The following is a 25,096-nucleotide window of genomic DNA, read 5'->3' as shown; positions in this document are numbered from 1 at the left end:
ACTTTCTTACCTGTCACTGTGAGGTGAATCTCTTAGTGAGTCATAGGAATCTCCATACTGCATTCCCGGACTGGAAACATCAGTACAGCCCCAGTGGGCTCTCCTTGCCATACAAGCTGGACTACTGCATTTACTGGTTCCAACAGAGCTGGACAGGCCACCTGACTGGCAGTCTGAATTCATGCTGTCTGTTCGCTCCATGCTCCATGTCTGCTCCTCATGTCTGCAGACGTAAGTACAGAACTACTTTAAAAGGTTACGATAGGACTGGCGAGTCAAAAGGAGAGTGAGGAGGGTGAAGGAACACATTATACAGACAACTATTAAAAAGTTTACTATTTATTAGTGGTGTGACAAAAAACAGATTTAATCGCAAAATTTTAATTTGTTTTCATTATTAATTTCATTTAATTTCAAGTCTTAATTTCAAAGATGTGAGTGCATGCAAATGATTCAAACCAAATTGTGTTTTTCTAAAATGTATCAAGAAACATATTGGATTTTTTTTTCTCGGAAAGATATATCTTTAATTGTGACAAATTCATGCATAGGTACAAGGATATGTAAATAACAAGTAACAGCATCATACTCTCTCAAACGATGTCGCGCTATATTGAATCAAATCGTAATCCCACCGAATCGAATCAAATGGAATCGTTGCGCTTTAAAATCAAACTGTCGTTGAATTGTATCGCACCCCGTGAATATTGGGATATGTAGTGAATTGTCTTTTCAATTTCTTTATACAGTTTTATTTTCCTTGGCTTTAAAACGTAAGAGTTACCTGGATGCATGTGAGGCAGTGGTCGAGTGATGTGAGCGGGTAGACATTCTGCTGCCTGCATAGTTGCCAGCACATTCAGCTCCGTGGCTGATGACACATTCTGTGGTAGGGACACTCTTGGAGATGTACTGCAAATCACGCACACAAACATTTTACTGAGCAAAATGGATCGCAAATATTTGGGGGATTTTGAGGTTGTCCAAGCAAGCCGTTCATTTGTTTCTATCAGGGCAATGGGATAAATAAAAAGCACAAATAGATGAGATGAATAAAATGCTTCACTTCTGGTTCATTTTAGGGGGACAACCTGGACGATACAGTTCAACACAACATTCAAAACAATTTGGGGAATGGGCTTTTCAATGATTCATGCAAAGTAAAAAATGTATCCTCATACTAATCCCAGCACACTTTAGAAAACTTCTCTGACAAGGTTGTGTGACCTCATCATACAGAATCATCATACAGACAGCCCCCATCAAAATCAGCAGTTAATGAGCATGCATCGTTAGCAGTATTGGTGTGTAACTCATCAAAGTGAACAAAAACACTCATCATGGACCTGGAATTAAATACTGAGCTGTATAATTTGTGTTATGTGTGTCCATTTGTCTACAATGGAACATGTCTATTAGTTCATTCTGACTTCAGAATTACCTGTACCTGCCTCTGCTGTATGTTTCTACTGTTTGGACTCACATCAACCATGGGAATTTCCTCGGGACCAGGCCCGGGGTGGTTGGGCCCGTTGGCCAGCATGCGGTTGGGTTGTTCCACACATTGATTCTGGTTTTGATGGAGGTGATGCTGCATCCTGTTCCTGTGCTTCCTGTAAGTTACATAATGGGGAAACAAGAACTTGTTTGTCGAGTAAATATTCCTGTGCAGCTCATTGAGAAATGAGTGAAAAAGAAGCTGTGAATGCTGAAACACAACACTACTTGAAAATATAATTATTGCATCTCTTCTTAACTTGAACCTATGGCATAGGTTGCAAGTCCTTGGGATGTGTTTTCGCACTCATAGACCCTTAGCAGTCTGTGTCGAATTCTTTTTTTTTAATCTCTCTAGTGTAATTCTGTCCCCTGTTTGGAAGGCATAAGTAAATAGGTGTGTTTATGTACCATGACATTTGTTAGTGTCATCATGCATTACTACTTCTAAGTGGCGCACATTGCGCTATGTCGTCACACAGCTCGAAAGAGTTCAGTTACAGCTCTACTTTTAAAAATGTTATTGCTCTACACTGGGTCTCATACTGCCTAAAATCACACAGGGAATAAACCTAATCATTTAAAGCGGGTTGGGAATGTTGGACAGTTTTACTGTAGTAACTCTACAATATTAAAATTTGGAAAATTAGTTCTTGGACTTAATGTTTGTTTCTTATTCAGCAGTTTAATGCCGTCCTTGAATGGTAATTTTAATGCATGGGAAAAGAGGGAAAAATATAGTATGTGGTTATTTTGTTGTTTGCTTCAAACACGTTACTGTTGGATTAGGATAGTGGATCTTTTATACACGCACTGAAAAATGTATGATCAAAAATGAAACATTAATTATTATTGTATTCATGTATTTTTGTTCATATTGAAAATAGCATTTTGGTCATTTTTGAAGTGGGCTGTCATGTCCAGTGGGATTGATAAAAAAAATTCCCACCCCTGCATTAAGCATTCATAAAAATAATATTACATGCACATTTACATAATCATATATTGTATGGTTGTTTTAAATTAGTTTGAAATGAGGAAAGGTTTCGATACAAATATACAGTTTCTCAAGTAACCCTATTTTTTTTTTGTGTGACAGATGAGAAAGTTGTTTTTCTTTTCATTTCACACTGCATTAGTTTGACGTTTTTCAAAAGCAGGTATTACTTGTAGAGTATATTTCAATAGGACATACTTGGTTTTGCAGTAGGCCACCACACAAACAATGCCAACCACCAACAAGGCCACACAGATTCCTGTGATCGTCAGCACCCGCCTTTGGTACAGCTCCTCGGCCTCTGTGACAGAAAACGCACACGTGCAAATATGCACGTTCATATGCACACAAAGCACACATTTATGCATTGCACACAGCACAGGCGTACACATCATGCACAACACACATCCACACAGGAACACACGCATACAGTACTGCATGTTATCCTATTATGCGCCACAACATCTGATAGTTTATTGTTAATTAAAACTCATTGCAGTACTCATTAATACTTTTTACCTGACAAACTTTCGTTCTGCTTTCTTAGTATTTCTGCTTGCACTCTGTGTGTTAATTATTTAATTTGCCTCACTGAATAAATTGAAATAAACAACTGAAAAGTCTTAATTCTACTATATGCGGTGTGTGCAAAATTGTTAAATGGCTGTTAGTTTTCGATGCACTTCAGTCATACAAATATCGCACTTAAGACAACATTGTACAGACCATTATGAGCGGAAACAGACATTTGAACACATGCTTGCATGAAGGCAAATCGGGAAAAATAAATTAAATATATATAAAGTGTTTACACCACAATAAAGGCATTAAATGTTGTGTCAAAGCTAAATTAATTCTGGGCTCTGGAAAGAATCATAACTTCTAATATATTGAGTTAGTTGAGACATTCCCACTGTTCTCAAATTAATATGTTGAATACATTTTGCTTACATTTGGTTCAATTTGTAGACGTTTCAAATAATATTGACAATAGTGAGTTTTAAATTTGATCTTACCTATTAGCTGAACTTTAGTAAGTGGGTCACACACCAGTATGCGTTCTTGTAATTTATTACCTTACTGTGGCGTAACACTGAAAAGGAATGCAATGAGGGATGCAAGAGCAACAACACAATAATGAGGGGAGCAAACTAGGGCACAAGAGGGGAAAAGGGAAAAAAAGTCAGAAGGACCATTGGGAGGAAACATGAAGCGAGACAGGGCTGATAGGGAAACAGGCATGTCCAGGAGGAGGAAAGTCGTCCCCAGAAGCTATAACATAGGACTGTGCTTTCATTAACTTCAAGTGGATTTTAAAAGCTTGTTGGTCATGCCCCAGTTTACATCATTGTAAGAGTTCAATGTCATATGCAAACAGCGATTTCAATCAAATAGTTCAAATTAGCACACTGTTGTCAAATAGACCAACCAGCCACAACATCATGACCATGATCTTGCATGTCATCCCAAACAAGAGCACTCTGTGGCTAATATTTTTGGTTACTTCAATTAACCGCACAAGAGCAAAAATCATTATGTATTATACAGCACAAGTTGCGTACTTGCCAACTTTCCTGATTAATGCGGGAGACTCCCGAATGTCAACCAAATTTCCCAGTGACAGAACGGTCCGTACATCCCCGACGCACGACCACTTTGCAGACGAAGGACGAGGGACAAGAAAGTACAAAAAAAGGCGTACTAAGGACGGACAAAAGTGTTTTTTCCTTGGTCCGTGTAATCATCCCAATACGGGTCAAGTGCTGATTAACCTTTGAGTCCGTCCGATGGAGTGTTTCGACACAGAGGTTTCTGTTTCTGTTGGTAACGGAACCAGTGGGTGCTCGTAAGTTAAGTGAATGGGAAAAGTAAATCAGACAGCTAATGAGCATTAAATGTTTGATATTCTGAATTATGAAAATTCTGCGGTTAGCCTGTCTTTCACGCCGACACACACGGGAAAAAATAACCTTTGCCCCAGAGAGCCTCAGCTTTAGGATCCCCACTCATGGCCGCTAAATAAAATTATGTACGACACCGCAATAACCAACTTGAATTTGATTCTACACTTGGCTACTATGCAGAGTGAGATCCCGGTTAAAGTAAGTTATTGTAAAGTTATAACTTTTGGGCCTTTTAAAGTTGCAACATGAATGTGAGGACAGACGGACAATTATTATATAAATAAGGAGGGACCGACAATGACGAAAATGTGCCCAGGTCCCACATGAAAGACAAAGGCAAAATGTGTTAAACTGCCCACCTTGAGTCACCGGGCACCTCTTTTGCACTTTGTTCAAACATTGTATGCTGTTATTTACTCGTTTGCACTGCACGCACACTGCTGTGCATTAAATACTGCAAAGTAAATGCATTTGCAGTGCAAATTTATTATTCAGCCTTTCCTGGTACTCATTTCATAACATAACGTTGCTCATTTGTACACAGACAAACCGCTTTGTACAACATAATTTTCTTTCATGTGGTGAATATAATAATAAAAATAAAAAACACTTGGACACCTGGCTAAGAAACTTTGGGTCAATACGGTCTGAAACGAAAAAATCTCCCTAATTTTCGCCGCGTAAAGTTGGCAAGTACGGCAAGTCTCCAGCGTCAGCGTGAGTGTAAACATTAACGTCTCTGGATCCGCACAAGACATGAGGTGCATTTAATTGCAGTCGGACATTTTCAAACTCGGACAAAAAAATTATTATAATTAGTAAGTAATTTATTAATAAGTTACTTGTATTTGTTGTCAATTTCATATTCATTTAATAATTAATTATAATTTATAGTTGAATGAGGGGAGTATGGGCACTTGTTTCCCACCAAAAGCACTGGAAATGTTGTGGCTGGTCAGTGCAAATAAGTGAGGCTAGTTTTCAAGAGAAGTAGAAAAAAAAAAAACTCATCTTGACCTAACTTGTTATTTCACCTTCAGGAAGATTGTTATGGTTCCTAAATAAAGGGCCTGAGTGGGAATTGGTGCTTGTATCAATGTGCACTGATACAGAAAGTCAAGGGAATAGGGAAGGCAAGCTCGTCTGCACAGCGGCACCAACAGCATTTGTGACACTCTGTGTCTTATCTCTGACACTGACTCAATGAAGGGCAGAATAATTAGGACAAACAATTTGGTCATGGTTTTGTTGCTCTTTGAAACACCTTGCAAAACTATTGACCACCACCATTTCTTCATATTCCCTCTCGTTGAACAGTCGTGATATTCCGAATGATCCAGTCCATTCTAGGCCCATTCAATTCCCTTTGAATTGCCTCTGCCCTTTCTAGCTTTGAGGTATTTGTCTCAATTATCCTTTTTCTTTCTCCTTAACCACATTAGTCTATAAAAAAGAGTGCATGCAAAAAAGGGGAAGAGGGATAGCAAGTCTTAAAATTAGGTTAGTGGGCGGAAGAAAAGGAGGGGCAGGTTTGTTGGTTTTAAAAAGAAGGTGACACAATAATGTGTGACTGTGACACAATCTTGGCAAACGCTAAAAGCACAGCAAAATAAATAGTAATGTTCCATACCCATAAATTCAATTCTGAGAAGCTCTGCCAGCACAGAAAGTTGTTGTGGTAAAAAAGGAAAGAGACAGACAACGGTCAGCTGTAATGTCCACTTTGGAGATGATCTGCGGTCTACTACGTTGCTTCCCTGTATACGTTGAACCGGGAAGTTCATTAGTACTTTGGAATCTGTCAGTCGGGCTGACTGACATTGCCTATTGCCCATCCAGTAACAGACAGACAAGCCACACAGCCTCAGCTCTGTAAACCCCAAAAATGTCAGGAAAAAAAACCAGAAGCACACAAAACTCAAAAGCAAATGCAAAGAAAATGCAACAAATCAAGACCAAAGGAGAAATCAGCAGGCAGGAAAGTACATGCAGAGACATACAGACAAAGACAGCAAGACAAGAAGCCACATCACTTACTGCCATATTGAATACTGCCTATTTTTAGAACATTGGAGAAAAACAAAACACCAAAGAAAAAATAACAGAGGAATAAAAGCAGTGATATGGCATCTAACATAAATGCTGAGTACAGATGAAGATGTAAAGACAATGAAGTTGATACTGTATACCATTTGAATAATGACAACTCTATTTAAGCATTCCTACTGGACTCATGTGTCCCATCCCTGTTGGAGCCTTACATGAGGTTTGCATGCCTTAGCACTAAAGAAAGAAGATGAGCTTGCCCACCTAAAGTTGATCTACATTTGGACAGGGCTTTGCATTCCAAACTATGTATAGCAGAGAGCAGGGCATCGAAATGAACTTGAAACGGCACAAAGTGTTCTTTCAAACAAATTGAAAGATCAATGCAATGCAAAATTGTGAAACACAAGACCAAAGCAGATGGACCAGTCTTGAGGATGGAAGCAAATACAGTGCTCCCTCGCTATATCCCTGTTCACGTTTTGCGGCCTCACTGTTTCGCTGATTATTTTGGGGTGATGCCAGCTTTTATTTCTTTATTTATTTGTTTTTTACAGCGTAGGAATCGTAAACAACAAATGAAGCGCACTTATTTTGTACTTATTTAGAACGTTATTCGAATGTGCCGTTGAGTCAATCAGTCCAGCCGTAAAAGTCAAATAGTAACGGGTTGTGTTCAGGATTAGGGGGACGCCTCCGACCGCAGTACAAGTATTTTTTTTGTCAGTTTGCTCAGTTGCAGCCATCCACTCCTCTTACACACTGCAGCTCGCTATTTATTCTTCATTTTACATTTTAAAAGTTAAATTAAGTGTGACAGCATCTGCTGTGTCATGGACTCTGTACTGGTCTGTCATAGTGGAGAAGGAGCTAAACCGAAAGGCAAAGCTCTCCCATTTACCAGTCCATCTACATTCCTTCCCTCCTCACTTATGGTCACGATCTGTAGTTCGTGACCAACAGAACAAGGTCCCGGAAACAAACGAATATCATCCACAGGGTGCCCAGTGGGTGGTAATACATATTATGTTCTAATCTTTATAATTTCCAAATTAATATTACGATGAAATGTTGCACAAATTTATGAACACAATAAATATACAGTTACAGTAACAATTATTACACTCAAAATGAGGATAATGACCCTTGTTTTATTTGTCAATAAGAAGTTACTGTTTTTAATATTAGTACTGTTGAGATACTTAAATTGTTGCTTTTTTTGCTGGTTCAACCCAAACCTCTGTTCAAATTGTGCAACATTGACATGTATGTCTCAATGGCGGTAATACTCTTTAAAGTTGTAAAAAAGAAAAAAAAAATCAATCTATACAAATGAGAAGTGCCCTAACCCTAATAGACTTTGATATCTGTTTGTGAAGGTTCATAATGTCTTCTCAAGTTTAGTAGACTTTGATATCCTCTGTAGCTGAAGAATTAAAAAGCCCCTGTCTGCTACAGTATATGAGGAAAGTTTCCTTTGATTGTACAATTTGAGAGGGTATATAATATATCTAAAATGTAACGAATGACAGTTTTGACCAGAGGAGTAGTGGAAAAACGAGTGAGCACATAGCATGCAGACACACATATATTGTATATACAGTATGTACAACCCCTCTAATTTAGCATGCATTCTTAGTGGAAGGAGACAGACGAGAGTTAATGAACATACTGTAGAAACCGGCCATGACGGAGTTTTCACAACGGTCCCCCGTATAGTCATTGGGACACCTGATGGAGGGAAAACAAGACACAGAGGGGAAAGAGAAGGGTGTGGGGTTAAAGGTTATACAGGAGTGGGAGAGCCGGGGATTTATTTAACACACACAGAGTCAGGAAATAGAGGAGGAAAAAGAGGGAGGGGAGGAGACACAAGAAAGCACAGAGAATGTTGAATTAGAAACACCACAATCCACCAAGTACAGGAAAAAAAAGATGTCCTGCATACTGTTACATCACCGCCATCAATCCATGATACCAGTGATACAGTAAGGGCATCATCACAGTCATGAAAATCATGTGATGGTACTCTGGTAAGGGTGGCAAACACCCAACCCCTACATTTCCATACACACACACACACACACAGAAACATGAAACGTACAGAGATTTACCTGGGACTTCATTAGGTACATTGGCAAATCCTAATGAGTAAAACGAACATAAACTAAGGTAAGCTGTCAAATATTCAGTTGACTGACTCAATACTACTGCTCATATTTGGCAATGATTTTCAATCATAAGGATTTCTAAGATGCACTTAATGTTGTTGTTTTGGAGAGTGTTTGTGCCCTGCTCGAATGGTATTTGTAATGCAAGAGAGTCCTTTCCGCTTAAAAGAAAATACACTGTGGTTATTTTGTTGTTTGTTGTTGGACTAGCCTTTATACAGTCCATGCATTTCGAAAAGTGTACTTATAAACATGTTTTGTCCATATATAAAATGGCATTTTTGTCATTTGGTGCCCCCCAGTAGCACTGCTGAAAAATTGCATCCCCCTTCAGCATTTAAGAGCTCATCCCTGATACAGACAAACAACCATTCACACCTACGGACAATATAAAGTCCCCCGGGAGGCAGCATAATACTGTACAGTCATGCAAACACAACGGAAATTGGTATTTCTACTACTGAAAGTCGTTTTGCATGAAGTTAAACAAGATATTCTTATGCCAATGAATATTGTTATATTAGTCATCTGCATGTATTGCTCCACCATTTTTGTTCAACAGGACAACAAGAAACAAGAGTAGAATTAACTGCACTGTGATCATGGAGAGAATGGAAGACAACTCAACTTACTTGCAAGAAAGCTGGTTAATACCATGTATGAAGTAACAGTCTCCACCGTTGATGCAGTAAGCCTTTTCCGTGTCGTTGCAATGCCTCACATGACTCACACCCAGGGACAAGGTGGTGGTGGTTACTACGAGGTAAACACAAGAAATGTGACTTTTTTTTCCCCTCAAGGACATGCTTGTCTTTGGGAAAAAAGGTTTCTTGTTGGATATCCTACCAGACGTGTAACTACTGTAAAAAGGCTTGACAAAAACGTACTACGAGGCAATTTGGAAAGGAGCATGGTGAAAGAGGGGTTAGTATTTTCACAAGAAGCATGCTGGTACACTTCTAGCTTGAGCTTTGAAGCCTTTCTGTGTGTAATTGTCATTTCTACCCTGCATGCGCATCACTCGGGTAAAAATATCTAGGGCCCTAATTTGGTAGACTGGCGCCCTTGCCCACGGCGTGAAAACAGGCTTAACTTTAATTTTGTGCCAGTGCTAGCCTAGTCTAGCGTGTGGGCATACAGAGCAGCCTTGCCCTTGATGCACCTGATAATCTGGTGACAGAAAGTAGTTTGCGTGTGACGTAAAAGACGACAGGTGGGTAGGGAGAGTCCCTTGTTTTGCACTTTGAGTGCCCAGATTTTGAGGGACAACGCACAAATTGGCTGGGAAAAGACTTCCAACCCCTTGCACTAGACTTGGGAGGCTTTTGTATCTAGTAAAGTAGTTAGTAAAGTAGCATTAAAGAAGTTCGATTGTATAAAAAAGTGTCTTACATAGTCAGTCTTACATATATTACAGCTGAGTTGTAGCACGGTTCAAGAAAAAAGTTCAAGTTGTTAAATGCTCACAGATGTGCACGCTGATAATACTTGTGACGTTTTCTTGTCCAACTGAGTTTTCAGCCACACAGGTGTAGTTTCCAGAGTCTTCCACACGCACTCGACTAATCAGCACCTTGGAGTTTTTTCTGACAAAGAAAGAAAAAAGAAAGGCAGAAAAATGATGGTAAAGATAGATACAAATAAATGATACATATTTGGTTAGACCAAAATCCAAATTGACATTCATCACATATTATTGCTCCTGATGGTTGGTCAGAAAAGATGATTACAAAGCACAAAAAGTTTCTATTCTCGATTTTTAAATTACTATAACATTACAGTTTGATGCATGTTTTTGTCATCATCATCAATGGTATTAATTACATCTTTTCACTGTTGTCAATTTAAATCAGGTAGAACTTTACTTTCTTGTGTTTAAACGGAAAATATGTTGTTAAGTGATTTCTTTTATTTCACATATCAGAAAAGAGAAGCAGAAAATCTGTTAAAATTTGTCCTGAAATGTACTGCGTTTATTTTTCATCTAGTATTTCCTAAGAAAAGTGAAGTGGACATGTAAAACATACTGTATTTATACATCACTCAGTAAGTTTGATGGACTTACTTGTTGTTTTTTATTCTGAGGTCTCTGGCTCGCTGAAGCTCATGTCCATCTTTGTACCAGCGGAAAGAAGGGCTTGGATTCCCTGACGCTTCACACTTCAAGTACAGTTTATCCCCTTCCATCAGAGACTGGCCTGGCATCAGTCGTAGTTTAGGAACAGAGGCTGGACAAAAAGAGACAAACTTGCTTTCACTGGATTAACAACACACTAAACGTTTTCAATTAGTTGCATGAGTGTATACTCATGTGTATGTGTCTGTGTGTCTATGTGTGTTTCACAGTGGTCAGGGCCAAATACAATCAGGAGCACTGAACCACCTTGACAAACTGAATTCAAACATTTGCTGACATTCAATTGTCATAATTTATTCCAGTCTATTCTCGTCATTCTATAGTGCTCCTCTTAACCTCTTAATTCAATCGTAATAATTTATTCCAGGCTATTCTCGTCATTTTATAGTGCTCCTCTTAACCCATATGGTTTCAGAATGTAAATGTAAATCTGGAAAAAGAACACACAAAGTAAGTAAGGCAGTTTGCTAAAAGTATATTTTGTCTGACAGATTAACACCACAGCTAAACAAAAATAGGCTGCTTTGTAGAACAATAGTATTTCCAGTAAATCCCCATACTGCCTCAGTTTTTGAAGTTTGCCGATGGCTGCAGGGAGAAAGTATTGAATATTCCTTGCTTTAAAAAAGAAATGAAATATTCCATTTTAGAAACATTCTTTTCATGTTGGTGCGTGTACGTGCGTGTGTGCATAAGTGTGTGTGTCATAATAGAGATTGTCATGATCATTTTGTCCTGTCATATTGTTGTTGCTTATAAAGAAGATATCATCACATGTAACTATGTGAAAAAGCAGCTGCCAACATTAATTGTAGGGCTTCAGAATATTTCTCAAACGTTGTTACTTCCAGGAAAAATTCTATTTTCTTGTGATGTATATTTGATGTATATTATTCCTAGTCAAAAGCCCAAGTAGATCATTTCAGTATGACCAGATGCTGCCTCTCTTTATGGCTTTTGCCTTGAAATGAACTGCATTATAGAAGAGAACATCGTTGCTGTCATACTAGTGGGAGGCTAGGGTAGTGAGTGATTTGTTTGGTGTTTTAATATTCACTTGAAGGTAAGTCCAGATGCTCAAGTGCAATTATGGTATTGTTAAATCTCATTGTGAGGCTAGGATCACTTCCTTTCTCTTTGGACTTACTCTATTTATTCGTCCTCTATTTCAATTAAGGGTTATTTGTAGGTACATACAACTCTATACAACACAATAGCAATAATCTGTAAAGAACAAAGTTGGTAGGGGGGAAAAGTGGATTATAAAACTTGAATTGCAAAAATTGTCAAATGAATTTCAAAATTCCCACTCAAACCCAAACCTAAGTCTGATACAAGCAGCCACCAGACCAGTAGTCTCTCACTGTTGATTCCAATATATTAATCACCGGGTAATATCATTCAATATTTGTTCAAATTATATGATAATGTGCCAAAACCCACATGGTTATTTTAGTCTATTTAGTTCTATCAAATGTTAGAACAATATTCTTCTAATCTGCAAAAAAAATAAAATAATTGTGTGTATTTGTTCATGTTTGTTCATTTATAGTATATATAACCGAACTAACATTAACAGATACACAAAATGTTTTCATTTAATTATATAGGTTTTATCTATAGATAAGGGGGTAAAGATGACCACTATTCCAAAAATTATGACAACTAGACCAGTCACCACAATCTAGTTACACAATGAACAATTGATATTCAATTCTGTGTTAAATCGTTGCTTGAAAGTATCTTCTCATGACAAATTGTTCTGACATTGAGCTGTGTGTCTGATACTTTCATCTCATGGTTTGCTTTTTTTTTGCATTTTGGCAGAACACAATAAGGGCAGCATGGAGACTGAAACCTAATAACAATGTACCATAATGAGAGATGAGATGACGTTTCATTGTGCGTATGGATGTGACATTTAGACAGTACAGTGAAAGATACCTCAGATAATCATCCTTTTTTAGTAGCACACTTTTCAAATGTGAATTAGAAAGTCACTAAATATATTAGAAATTATAATAATGCATTGCAAGTGGAGGAAAATGTCAACAGATAAAATGGAGGATATATATAAACAAGATTTATGATGTGATGAATGTTGCAAATCAAACTAACAGTTAAAAGACAGACCTCCAAATTATTTTTCCTAGGAAGGTATGCTGAAATCTTACGCAATATCCGATATGTCTATCATGTTTTCAATTTCAATGTTTAATTCTCCCTGACAAAATCTCTTTGGTCAAGACTGTAAAATGAAACATGTTTCTCACAACAGTGACTTGATTTGATATGATAGCAATGTCTTTACTGTGTACTGATGACAAAGCGTGACAGTCTGAATGGTTATAAATGCCACAATTAGACATTATTCAAAACGGTACATCATTCTGGAAAATAAATTGCAGAATAAATTTTAAAGGTAGTGTGCCTGCAATATATTCTTTTATATCTTGCCCTGTAATGCTGAAGCTACCTTAAGCAAGCATTAAGAGGAGACTTTTATGTCTTTATGAGCGTGAAAATGAATATCAGGACTAAAGCAGCTGGGAAATGAGGTGAACCTAGTTACGAATGAGCTCATCCTTTACTGGGGTACATCTCCTCAGGCAGCGTTGTGTCAGCTTGCAAATGTTGGCTGAAAATCAGGAGGAAATTACCCCTCATGGATTTAATATCCACATTTAATGGATGTGGAGTAATTCTGTACAACTCACTTTTAACATCATTAGTGGTAGCTATTTTTTGCATATTATGTCATCTTTTTTATTGTATTTCCCAAATGTTTTGCAAAACTATGTATTTAAACCCATTTTTACATCCCTAAAAATAGCACATTATTAAACGGTAGTACTCCATACAACGTATGCACCACCATCTACTGTTTTGTGTTCCAAATTTGGCACATAGGATTTAAATGAATGTGCGTTTTTTTGTGGAAGTGTTTAAAAATGTTGTTTCTCTCTTGTAGTTCGTTCGGTTTGGAGCTGAGAAAAATGACAAAACACAAAAAAGTTAACAACGTACACGTTTGTGTGTTGAATAAAGGCGCCGTTCGAAGACATCAAACCTCATGCATATAGCATCGCAAAAGCTGTATGAGAAGACAATTCATCTGACAAAATGGCGCCGTTCCTTATTTGTTAGACCCGGGAACATGGGGTGGAAAAGAAAATAATAAAGAAGAAAACTAAAGACTGAACTGACTTGGAGAAATCAATATCCCTGTGAGACTGTTTATATTACACTGAAAAGATATATTTTGTTAAAGCTGGGTTTTCTACAGAAAGGGTAATATTTCAATTGTCATGTTTATTTATCAAGTAGAATTATATTTTATTTTATTTTGGGGTTTTTTCGCTACCATACAGATGTGACATGCTTTAAATTAGGGCTGCATATTATATTGAAAAAATATTATCTTTGTGATAATGATGCATGCAATGCAAAATATTATGCAACCTTAAATGTGCATTTCAATCACAATAACTTCTTAAAATAATAATACAAAAATAACAAGTAACTACGGTTGGTTGACTGAATGTTATGGACTGACTACCGTCTCCCTATTTGTTTTCCATGTTCAACTAAAGAAAATATATTGTTTGGTTAAACATCAAAGAGAATAAACCTCAACGCAATCATTACAAAACATTTGTGACTCTGAATATATTATTTTGCCGAATGATGCTCACCTGTGAATATTAATTTCCCGCATATCGAGTAACCCTACTTTCAGTCTCAGACCACCAAGTGCTTAAAAAAAGAATATCCATCTTGTGAGCCCTGTCAAAAGCTCCCCTAAGAAACAATCTATTTCTGGCATAAGGTGTACTGAGAGATATTAGGCGGATTAGAGTGAAAACATTTTGCTGGGGCTTAATTTTGAAAAAGCGAGTGTGGCGTTTAGCAGATGAGCCAAGGCCAGATTCATTTTGACATACAGACACTGCTCAATCCGTAAGAAGAATATTTGAGATGCGTGTTCATTTAACATGCCCAGGAATGCATTTTATTGTCTGTAACCAGGTATGTGTGTGTGTGTGTGCAGTCAAGCACTCTAAAGTGCTGATCCAAGCTTTCTATATCACTGAGTAATGGGAGGATTCCTCGGCAAGAGCACCAGGAGGTTGTGGGGACGCTGAAACGGACAGCTGAGTGTGGCCAATAGTCTGTGAGTGGCCTTCTACGCGAGCCAATCACACATGACCAGCGGTCCCATCGGCCATCCATCAGGAGGTCTTTTTCTCAAGGTCAGCTGATGTTTGTACCCCCACCCCTTTCTCCATCCAACAGAGTGGACATTAAAAAAAACGACGTTTTAGTGCAAAGTATCATCTGATGACAGGAAGCCAAAGCATTTTTTCTGGCATATGCCAGTTTGTGTTTGACTCAGTCTTGGCGTCACGGTGCCTGTATGGTGATGTCATCTCACACACTGGAGAGCCTGATTTATGTTTTGACCTACACCTCTCTAGTATGTGTCTAAGTGTGTGAGCAATGCATGGGTCCCTCCTCTTGTATAAAAGAGAGTAGCCTTTTTCTATCTCATTCTCCCATCAGTGTGATTTCTGCAGCGCACAGCTGTCACCATGGAAACCAGGGAAGGAGCCGGAGATAGAGGATGTAAGGCAGAAAGAAAAGGGAAAATGAGATTGAGAATGAACGACAGAGAGAGAAAGAGAGGAGGGTTGTGTGTGTGTGTGCGTGTGTGCGTGCGTGCGGGCGTGCGTGTGTGTCAGTTGTCGGATAACGGCCACAGAAGACCTGCATGCAGTATCGCCCGGCTAACCTCTGCACAGCAGCAACACAAGCAGAAGAAGATATGTGTTGTTCAGTGATAGTATTTTGTAATCACAACCACAGTTCATCAAAATGTCCATTTGTGCAAAACAGGGTAAAGGCTCGCAGTATTGGCAATAAACGTGTGCATTCTATTTGTTTTCATGACCCCCGGTAACACATCCGTGTCACAACTTCTATTGCACATAAGGTTTGTCAGTCCTCACAATTATTTTGCTTAATTTTTAATGGGTGATATCTTTTTGTCCTTTATCTCCCACGTGATATTTGGAGTCCTCATTCTGACACACAAAACACTTGAATAACTTAAATAGACAGACAGACAGACCAATCATTCGATCAATTGATAAAATTGAATCTGTTTTGAGTTGTGTGCAAGTCATTCTGGTTCCCATGAACCTGTCTTCAATTTATCTTAGTCCTGTCTTTCTCACATCCTGCACTCCTCCTTCTTGACAGCCCCACACGTGTATCTCTTCCTCTCCTCACTCACCTGTCTTCCCCTTCTCATCCTTCTCTCTTTCTCACTTACTGTTTGTCTTATTTCCTCTTTTCATTCATCTTACTCTCTTGACTCCAGATCCGTCTGCACCGCTGATCCACCTCTCACCCAGCCATTCCTCAGTTCTAGTTTTCATCGTGAATACAGCCCCTCCAGCCCCCAACCTGACATTTGCACACATACACACAAAAACACACACAAAGCAGGCTTACATTCCTAATTGAGCACATCTGTCCTCCATCAGGAGTGAATAGTTGAATTACACACAAAAACGGCCCATTGCTCCTTTGCAGGAACAAAAAGTATGCTATTGCGAGTGGATTATCCTGTTGCGGCTATGAGGTGCCATTAACAAGCTATATAAATCTTGTGGTGTGCCGAAGGGTCCTCCCCGGTGTTACCTTCTTTCGTGTTGTAAATGTCTTCAAATATAAGAGCGCATATAACAGTAAAGATAATATATTGTAGTGTTTGTTTGTTTTTGTTGTTTTTTATCGCAACCGGCTCACGATGGGTTGGATCAGACCTGGGGAAATTATGGCTTTGTCCCATTGGACAAAAAAAAAAATCAATCATTATTGTATTTAATCTTGTCCATACAACGTTAGAGAGCACAGTGACCATCGGTGGACCTTTGTTGTGGTATATGAAGCCACATCCACTGTCTTTGTATCCTGAAGAAATGGGTTTTGTCAGCCTGCCCTTGACCAATAGGGTATGCGCGGCTTGTGGCTACCGCTACGGCTAGAACTACTGTATGTTGAAGAATAAAAGATTTTGGACAGCTTTCGTTCATCGAACTTCCACTCATTGACATCTCCATGAGTGTCAAAGTAGCCGTTCGCCGCCACTTCTCCGCATGACCCTTGCCTCATTCACGTCCACTTTCCCTTGCATAAAAAAGATGCTCTTTAATTTGCGAGCAGACCAATGAAATGGAAAGTGGCCAGTGAGTGTTGAGTGTTTAATAAAGAGTGGACAATGAGATCTTTTTTTTACAAATCAGATAAACAGCTGCATGTCCGATATTCCAAAAAGCTGTTGCGGTTTACAAAGGTGCAATATCATGCAAAAAAGAGATGAGCAAAAACAACAAGAGTGCTTTATGTGAGCAACGGTCTTATTTCCTGCACAGTGGAGGTTTGAGGGCCAAGAAGATATTATGTAGGCAAAGCTACCGTATTTTCCAGACAATAAGGCGCACCTAAAATCCTAACATTTTCTCAAAAGCCGACAATGAGCCTTATAGTCCGGTGCGCTTTATATATGGGCCAAATTCCTAAATTTAAAGTGGCCCGAAGCATTGTGTCATGAAATCAATCATAAGTGGCCCGCTGAAGATTATGTATCATGAATAAAAAAGACTATGGATCCTGATTTTGTGATTATAAAGTAATTTGTTGCGTCTGAAGTTGAAATAAAAAAGATAAAATGGAGAGTGATTTGATTTGGATTAAAAATCTGACATGATCCATTAATGGTGCGCTTTATAGTCCGGTGTGCCTTATATAAGGACAGAGTTTTAAAATGGGCCATTCATTGAAGGTGCGCCTTATAGTCCAGTGTGCCTTATAGTCCGGAAAATACGGTACATTTTGAAATACACTGTAATATTAGGTTTATAATAAGTCATAAATGTATCATTGTTCACAGTCAATATAATGCTTCCCACTTAAATACTATATATTTGGAAGTCTTGATGACATCTGGCTATCAGTTGATGTAATGATTTTGTTAAATAGTTTATTATTTAATTTATAACAATGCATACTATATGCACAGATGCACATGATTTTCCTAAATACAAATTCAGAGCAGAGGTTAGCATGCTGGCTTGCCCCTCAGCAGACGTTTCAGCTTCTCATGTGGCCTCTTTGCAAGATGAATATCCCATCCCTGGGTTAGATATACGTAGTATCAGATTAGAATAAAACGGTGCCGGAAAAGTGTGAACTGACAAACCTATCAACATGTTGTACCAGGCACCGTGCCAGGATTTCATTCCCTACCTGAGATGCAGGGGCTTGACCAATACATAGTGGGGCTCAGAAATAATTTATAAATATATTTTAGAGGAGCAAATAAACAGGAGAAACACAACCTGCATTTTTTGGTATGTAATGGGCAGTAGCAGAGAACTTGTAGACTTGCAAACTTTTTCTGCATTTTACACTGAATTGTATTGAAGACGAGTCAAATCACACACTACGCCGAAGTGGAAAGTTTGGTGGAAAGATTTACTTTCACTGCAAATGTGTTGTTTTGGCAAGTTTAGTGGAAACATGCTGCTATAAAGCTGAAAAGCTCACAGACTTTGACCCTCTTTCTTTGCCGTCAACCAGTTATTCTTACTTATATGCCTGCTCGCAAATGTGCTTTTCGATTTGCCTATAAGCCAATTTTAACTTTCAAATAAAAACAGTATAGTAGCATTAAAGTGGATTTTGCCAATTATCGACATCTGCATTTTTTTATTAATCCAAGCCCGTACACCCTGCAGAGGAAACTCATTTCGGCCGCTTGTATCTGGGATCTTGTTCTTTCGGTCATGACCCATAGCTCTTGACCATAAGTGAGGGTAGGAGGATAAATCGACCAGGAAATTGAGAGCTTTGCCTTTTGGCTCAGCTCTCTCTTCACCACGACGGACCGGTACAGAGTCCGCATTACAGCCGACGTTGCAATCTCATGCTCCATCCTGCCCTCGCTCGTGAACAAGACCCCAAGATACTTGAACTTCTCCACTTGGGGCTGGATCTCATCCCCGATCCGGAGAGGACATTCCACCCTTTTCCGACTGAGGACCATGGACTCAGATTTGGAGGTGCTGATCCTCAAATTGATTAAATTATTTATTTGTCAAAATTTACACTGAACTTTATAAGAAGTGCTGCTGACCCTTGGAACACCCTGCACTTTTTGTTTTAGAACTTTTGCACTTTGTGGTTGAATTTTAAAATGAAGATGTCACTTTCCGATAAAGAAGGTGCATTACATTCATGAGAAAGGTTTGTGCATATGATCTGCCAAAAATAGTAACTTAACTGTCTGTTTATTAAATTTTAAATGTAGTGTGCACTTCCACTATGGAAAGCAACTCCTCTTAAATGAGGCGGTAGGACCAAGTCTATCTTGGCTGAAAAGATGCACTTTACTGATATAGTAAGGCATCTGTCATATCAGTGTGTGGGTGGTGTGTGCAGTGCACCAGCACTAGTGTGAGTGTGTGTCAGTGTGTGTGCATGCGCTCATGGTTTCAAAAAGTCCTCCCTCATTCACAAACTAAGCCATGTGGCACTGAGTCGGCCCCTTTAAGAGGCATGAGCTTTCTACCGAGGCTGACTGTTGGAAAAAAGATGAGTGCCGATACATTATTCACCAGCAAGGACAAACACACACACACACAGCCTTACACATAAGATAACCAAAGACAAGAACACGAGTTAGGCAGTCATCGGTGAAAAGAGCAACAATGTGTGCTGATATAAATGATAGGCAGATTGTCTTAGGGAAGAGACCCACTTTGTATCGTGGTTAGAGCGTCTTACAGATGTGCACACAAACACACACAACAGATAGAAGAAATATTCAGCATGCCGTTATTCCGTGTGCATAATTTATGGCAGCCCCAGATCTCTCTGCTAATGACAGAACACTAGGGCATCTGCAGCACAGCATCAACAGCTGACTGGCATGGCCGTGTGTTTGTCGGTCGGGGGGGGTGAGGGTATTGAGGAAGGGCCGTATGAGAGACAGAAGGAGATAGAGAAGGAAGAGAAACAAAAACAGTGCCTGAAATAGGCACAGATAACACAACAATGAGGCAGATGTGACAGACCTCTCAGAAGATACACACACTCACACACATACATACATTCACACACTTACAGCCAAGTCAACCACCTCTGGGATATTTATTCTCGTTGATGTTCAGTATGTCCGTCAGACTGAGTGCCACCTTTACAACGTATTTAAGAAGTTATTATTGTAACTTGTTAATTATTAATATAAGATTGTCACAACTACTGCTCTCTCCTTGCCGCCTGAAGCAGACAGTTCCCAAAAATGTGTCTGTGCAAAGAGAAAATACTAACAAAAGTGGGTCAAGGGTGTGGCCTCGGCTACAACTCCTATTGAGAGAATTGTCTTGACATGCTGCTGCAACAGTGCAGAGTTCTTCTAATTCTGAGATCAATGCCAGACAGATTCTGCCCTGCAGATGATAGGCACACTGATGCAAGATTGAGCCAAGACAGTGCTACCTGTTAACATAAAGAACTGTTCTCAATATGTGCATGGACAAAATCGCTGGTCGCCCTCTGTTAATCACGGAAAAAGAAGAATTAATGTTATTTCATTTAAGGAAAGAAGAAGGAAGGAAGAAGAATGAGATGGAAATTAACAAATGAAAATCAAACATTGCTTTTTAAATGTGTTACAACAGAATTATTTTAAAAACTAACGTTTGAAACAAGGATAGACAAAACAATGCTAGCATCCTTAGCAAACTTTGTAAAAAGTAAAAACATGAACATGTTCAACCAAGATCCGATCAGGTGTGTAGCACATACTATAACATGGGCGGGAGGAAGTGAATGAAATAGTTTTCTCAGGGGATTAAAAGATTGAAAAGAAAATTCTAAATCAATACATCAAAATTAAAGGGTATAAGACCATCTCCAAGCAGCTTAATGTTCCTGTGACAACAGTTGCACACATTTTTCAAAAATGTAAGCTAGACATGGCTGCAGGTCAAATATTGATGAGAAATTGAAGAGATTGATAATACAAATGATAACAAAAGATCCCAGAACAAGCTCCAAAAAAAAGAAAGGTGAACTCCAAGGTCACAAGATACATTATTGTGAAACCGCTCCATCCGTAAGCCTATTTGAGCCAAAGTGGCATTCATGGGAGACGACCAAGGAGGACACCACTATTTAAAATAAATCATAAAAGTGCTAGACTGCATGTTGACAAGCAACAAAGCTTCTGGGAGAATGTCCACTGGAAAACTAGGCTCGCTTGAAAGGAGTTTCTGTTACGTTCTGGGGCTGCTTTGCTATATCTGTCCCCAGGTTGTGCTGTCATGAAACGAAAATTTTAACTTTGGTACTATCTCTGCATAAAATATACTGGTACTGAAATTGTACCACAGTAAAAACTTAAAACATCAGTAAAAAACGTTCGTAGCAAACAACTAAACAACTTCAAATTTATTTTCTTTGCATTAATTACCTAAATTTCTTATGACCTATTTTGTCGGCAAAATGCACTATGTCAATGAACGGGGTAGATCAAGGATGCACGCACAAAATGTACACACCGCCTTATCTGAAAAGTGAGTTTCTGGTTAAGTTAGATGTCCATGAATGTGGCAAAGTATACATTCAGACCGGGGTATGTATTTATCTTCTTTACGGGAAAGATTTAACTTGATGTGCAAAATGGCTTGATATATTTAAGTCGTTACATTTGTATTGGCCCGGTCCGAGAAGCATCTGTAACTATGTGGCCCAACACCCCTGCTAAAAAAATCAGCATGTACCAAACAACATGGTTTACTGGTATTACCAGCAAGACCAGCAACAACAGTTTAAAACAAAAACAGGTCTTGGCTTGTTATACTTTGGCTGCTGCTCTTGCTAGTGACACCAACAAGATCAGCAAAAAAACACTACAAAACCATCCTGCTCTATTTGTTTTTCTTAGCAAGCAATGTCTCATATGCCGCTTTTCCATTATGGATTCCAGTCGCAACACTTCTGCCCCTTTGTAATTATGCATCTTGGACGAGTACGGTACTCTGCACGCCAACCCCGCCTAACTCGGAGTTGTTATTTTTTGTTTGTTTGTATCGGTATTTGGAAATTATAATATTGTGTCATTTTTTTATGGCTAAAATTAGGGCCTAGAACTAGCACTGGTTATCTTGAATCCGGACACAATGAAATCACGAGGCTGTCAAGTCAAATTTATTTACATATACGTTTAGCCCTTAATCACAAAAACATCTCAAAGGCCTTCACATGGCCACAGTTGACGATCATTCTCGAAATCATCACCTCCAGGAGGGCAAGGTAAAATAAAAATTGGGGAAATATGTGAAACCTTGAGAAGGGACATCAGATGGGAGGATCCCCGTCCCAGGACGACCAGGCTTCAATGGATGAAGAGTGGGCAACATTGAACACAAAATGAAATCTCGAGGCCGTCATAGTATTCTAGAGACAAATGTGTCGGAACGCTTGTGATACAAGTCATGGGCCTTGCAACAGGATAATGACCCAAAACAGTTAAAAACACCAAAGAATGGCGAAAGATAAAGCATCAGACTATTCGGAAGTGGCTTTCTTGGAATCCTGATCTCAATCCTATTGGATATAGATGGAAGGAGCCAAAATATGCCATCTGGAGAAACCACCCTTCAAACCGAAGACCACTGAAACTGAAGAGAGTGCCAAACTTTTGGCCAAGCGTTAAGAAGAAATCTAACCCTAACCTGTTATTCTACGCCTCATTTTTCTGACTTACACAGTCGAAACACATTCCTGCTACAACAAGGCGAGAGAGGCTAGAGAGAGCTTGAGTGGAGTACGAATCACTTGATACAAAATCAGTGACAGGAGCATTTGGCAATCAGATCAGCTATTTTAGGAAGTGTATGTCAATGTCAATGTACCACAAAATGAATGACAACAATGATCAGAGAAAATCTCTGTCAGGTCTCTGCCTGGTTCATGGGTGGGCATTTTGCACCTTTGACTACAATATGAACTAAAGAATTCAGACACACCTTTTGACCAATTCATTTGTCACTGGATTACACCTGTTACCAGATATGCTGACTCTAAAGTCAAAGTCAAAGTCTGCTTTATTGTCAATTTCTTGTCAAAGAGATCGAAATTGTGTTTCCTTCTATCCCACGGTGACAAGACATAATACATATTATATATACGTATATATATATATATATATATATATATATATATATATATATATATATATATATATATATATATATATATATATATATATATATATATATATATATATACATATATATATATACATATATATATATATACCGTTTTTTTCCATGTATAATGGGCCCCCATGTATAATACGCACCCTAAAAATGGCATGTTGATGCTGGAAAAAAGCCTGTACCCATGTATAATACGCACCCAAATTTTGAGTCCTACTTAAGTCTGTAAACGTAAAATTATTTCAGAAAATAGATCATCTTTGGGAACAACCGGATGTTATTCTGCCGGTCAGTATCACTGCGCATGCGCTAGCAAACTCGATAGCCAAGAAATGTTTCGGATTTGTGTAGGGCACATTGTGACCGCAAACGAGCAGCTGATCGAGCAAGCGTCTGATACAAGAGCATTGTGTTTGTATGGAGCGTGTTTGAAGTGAACAGCAGGGAAGAAAGCGCATCTGTAATGGCGGCCTCCGTATCATATCCGGATTAAAAATAAAAAAAATAAAAAATAAAATATATATATATTTTTTTTTTGTACCCATGTATAATGCGCACCCCAGATTTTAGGACAATAAATTAGTTAAATTTTGCGCATTATACATGGAAAAAACGGTATATATTTATTGTATTATATTGGTCCACGGACAAACAAAACATTCAAGTAAACAATACAAAAAGTAAAAACAAGAAGGCACATACAATGAATAAATAAGAACAATAAATAAATAAATAAATAAATAAATAAATAAATAAATAAATAAATAAATAAATAAATAAATAAATAAATAAATAAATAAATAAATAAATAAATAAATAAGGCGGCTCGGTGGCGCACTTGGGTAGCACGTCCGCCTCACAGTTAGGAGGGTGCGGGTTCGATTCCACCTCCGGCCCTCCCTGTGTGGAGTTTGCATGTTCTCCCCGGGCCCGTGTGGGTTTTCTCCGGGCACTCCGGTTTCCTCCCACATCCCAAAAACATGCTTGGTAGGCCGATTGAACACTCCAAATTGTCCCTAGGTGTGAGTGCGAGTGCAAGTGGTTGTTTGTCTCTGTGTGCCCTGCGATTGGCTGGCAACCGGTTCAGGGTGTCCCCCGCCTACTGCCCGATGATGGCTGGGATAGGCTCCAGCACGCCCGCGACCCCAGTGGGGACTAAGCGGTACAGAAAATGGATGGATGGATAAATAAATAAATAAATAAATAAATAAATAAATAAATAAATAAATAAATAAATAAGAGCAATATGGTTGGAATGGAGCAATTGTGCATACAGCATTTCAACCATGTTGATATTTTGATTCTTATGCTTCTCAAATTGCAGCTGCAGTTTTTTTTTTTTTGTTCCAGCATGACTGTGCCTCATTGTACAAAGCAAGATCAATAATCACATGGTTGAAAGGGTTTGGTGTGGGAAAACTTGATGACCCTGACATAAACTCCATTTAACGCCTTGGCTAGATGGATGGATGGATGGATGGATGTATGGATGGATGTATGGATGGATGGATGGATGGATGGATGGATGGATGGATGGATGGATGGATGGATGGATGGATGGATGGATGGATGGATGGATGGATGGATGGATGGATGGATGGATGGATGGATGGACGGATGGACGAACGGACGGACAAGCGCTCTGAAAGGATTTACAGCAGCAGATTATTACAATTTGCAGGCAAATTACCTGCTTTGCTCATAGTGTAAATATGATTTGATTCAAGACGTTCAAGGATAAATGATGAGGATATATTTTGTTTTGTTTTGTTAATTTGCTGGACTACAACATGCACTTTTCCATAAGTCTCATGACTAATGAATAAATGTTTCTTGTTATTGCAAATCAAGCACCAATCAATTCCCAAAGCCAAAGGCACAACCGTCATGTCAAGGAGATGGATTAAAACTGGTGGGTGTTGTCTGTAGTGTGTGTTCCAGGAGGGTGGCTGTGATTGGCTGGCTGGTATTAGGCCCAGGCATTGGTTAGACTAAGGGTGTGTGTCAGCAGAGCACGGATGTGCTGCTCCTAATGAGATATATTATATTTA

The 25,096-nt window shown here is 38.8% G+C and overlaps 1 protein-coding gene across 1 annotated transcript in view; it reads right to left on the bottom strand.

Annotated features, from left to right (window-relative positions):
- Positions 1-25,096, bottom strand: part of nrg2b (neuregulin 2b) — a 31,334-nt gene that overhangs the window by 4,613 nt on the left and 1,625 nt on the right. Inside the window, exons 2-10 of the mRNA XM_061283146.1 lie at positions 10,681-10,843; positions 10,083-10,201; positions 9,248-9,371; positions 8,117-8,175; positions 6,029-6,052; positions 2,693-2,795; positions 1,484-1,613; positions 785-912; positions 11-223 (exon numbers count right to left, since the gene is read on the bottom strand). Coding sequence (XP_061139130.1) covers positions 11-223; positions 785-912; positions 1,484-1,613; positions 2,693-2,795; positions 6,029-6,052; positions 8,117-8,175; positions 9,248-9,371; positions 10,083-10,201; positions 10,681-10,843 — 1,063 coding nt within the window. The remainder of the gene's footprint in view (positions 1-10; positions 224-784; positions 913-1,483; positions 1,614-2,692; positions 2,796-6,028; positions 6,053-8,116; positions 8,176-9,247; positions 9,372-10,082; positions 10,202-10,680; positions 10,844-25,096) is intronic.

Source organism: Syngnathus typhle, linkage group LG1 (genome assembly GCF_033458585.1).
Source record: "Syngnathus typhle isolate RoL2023-S1 ecotype Sweden linkage group LG1, RoL_Styp_1.0, whole genome shotgun sequence".
Classification (NCBI taxonomy): domain Eukaryota; kingdom Metazoa; phylum Chordata; class Actinopteri; order Syngnathiformes; family Syngnathidae; genus Syngnathus; species Syngnathus typhle.
Note: the sequence above shows the minus strand (reverse complement) of the source record. Positions and strands in the feature narration are given on the sequence as shown.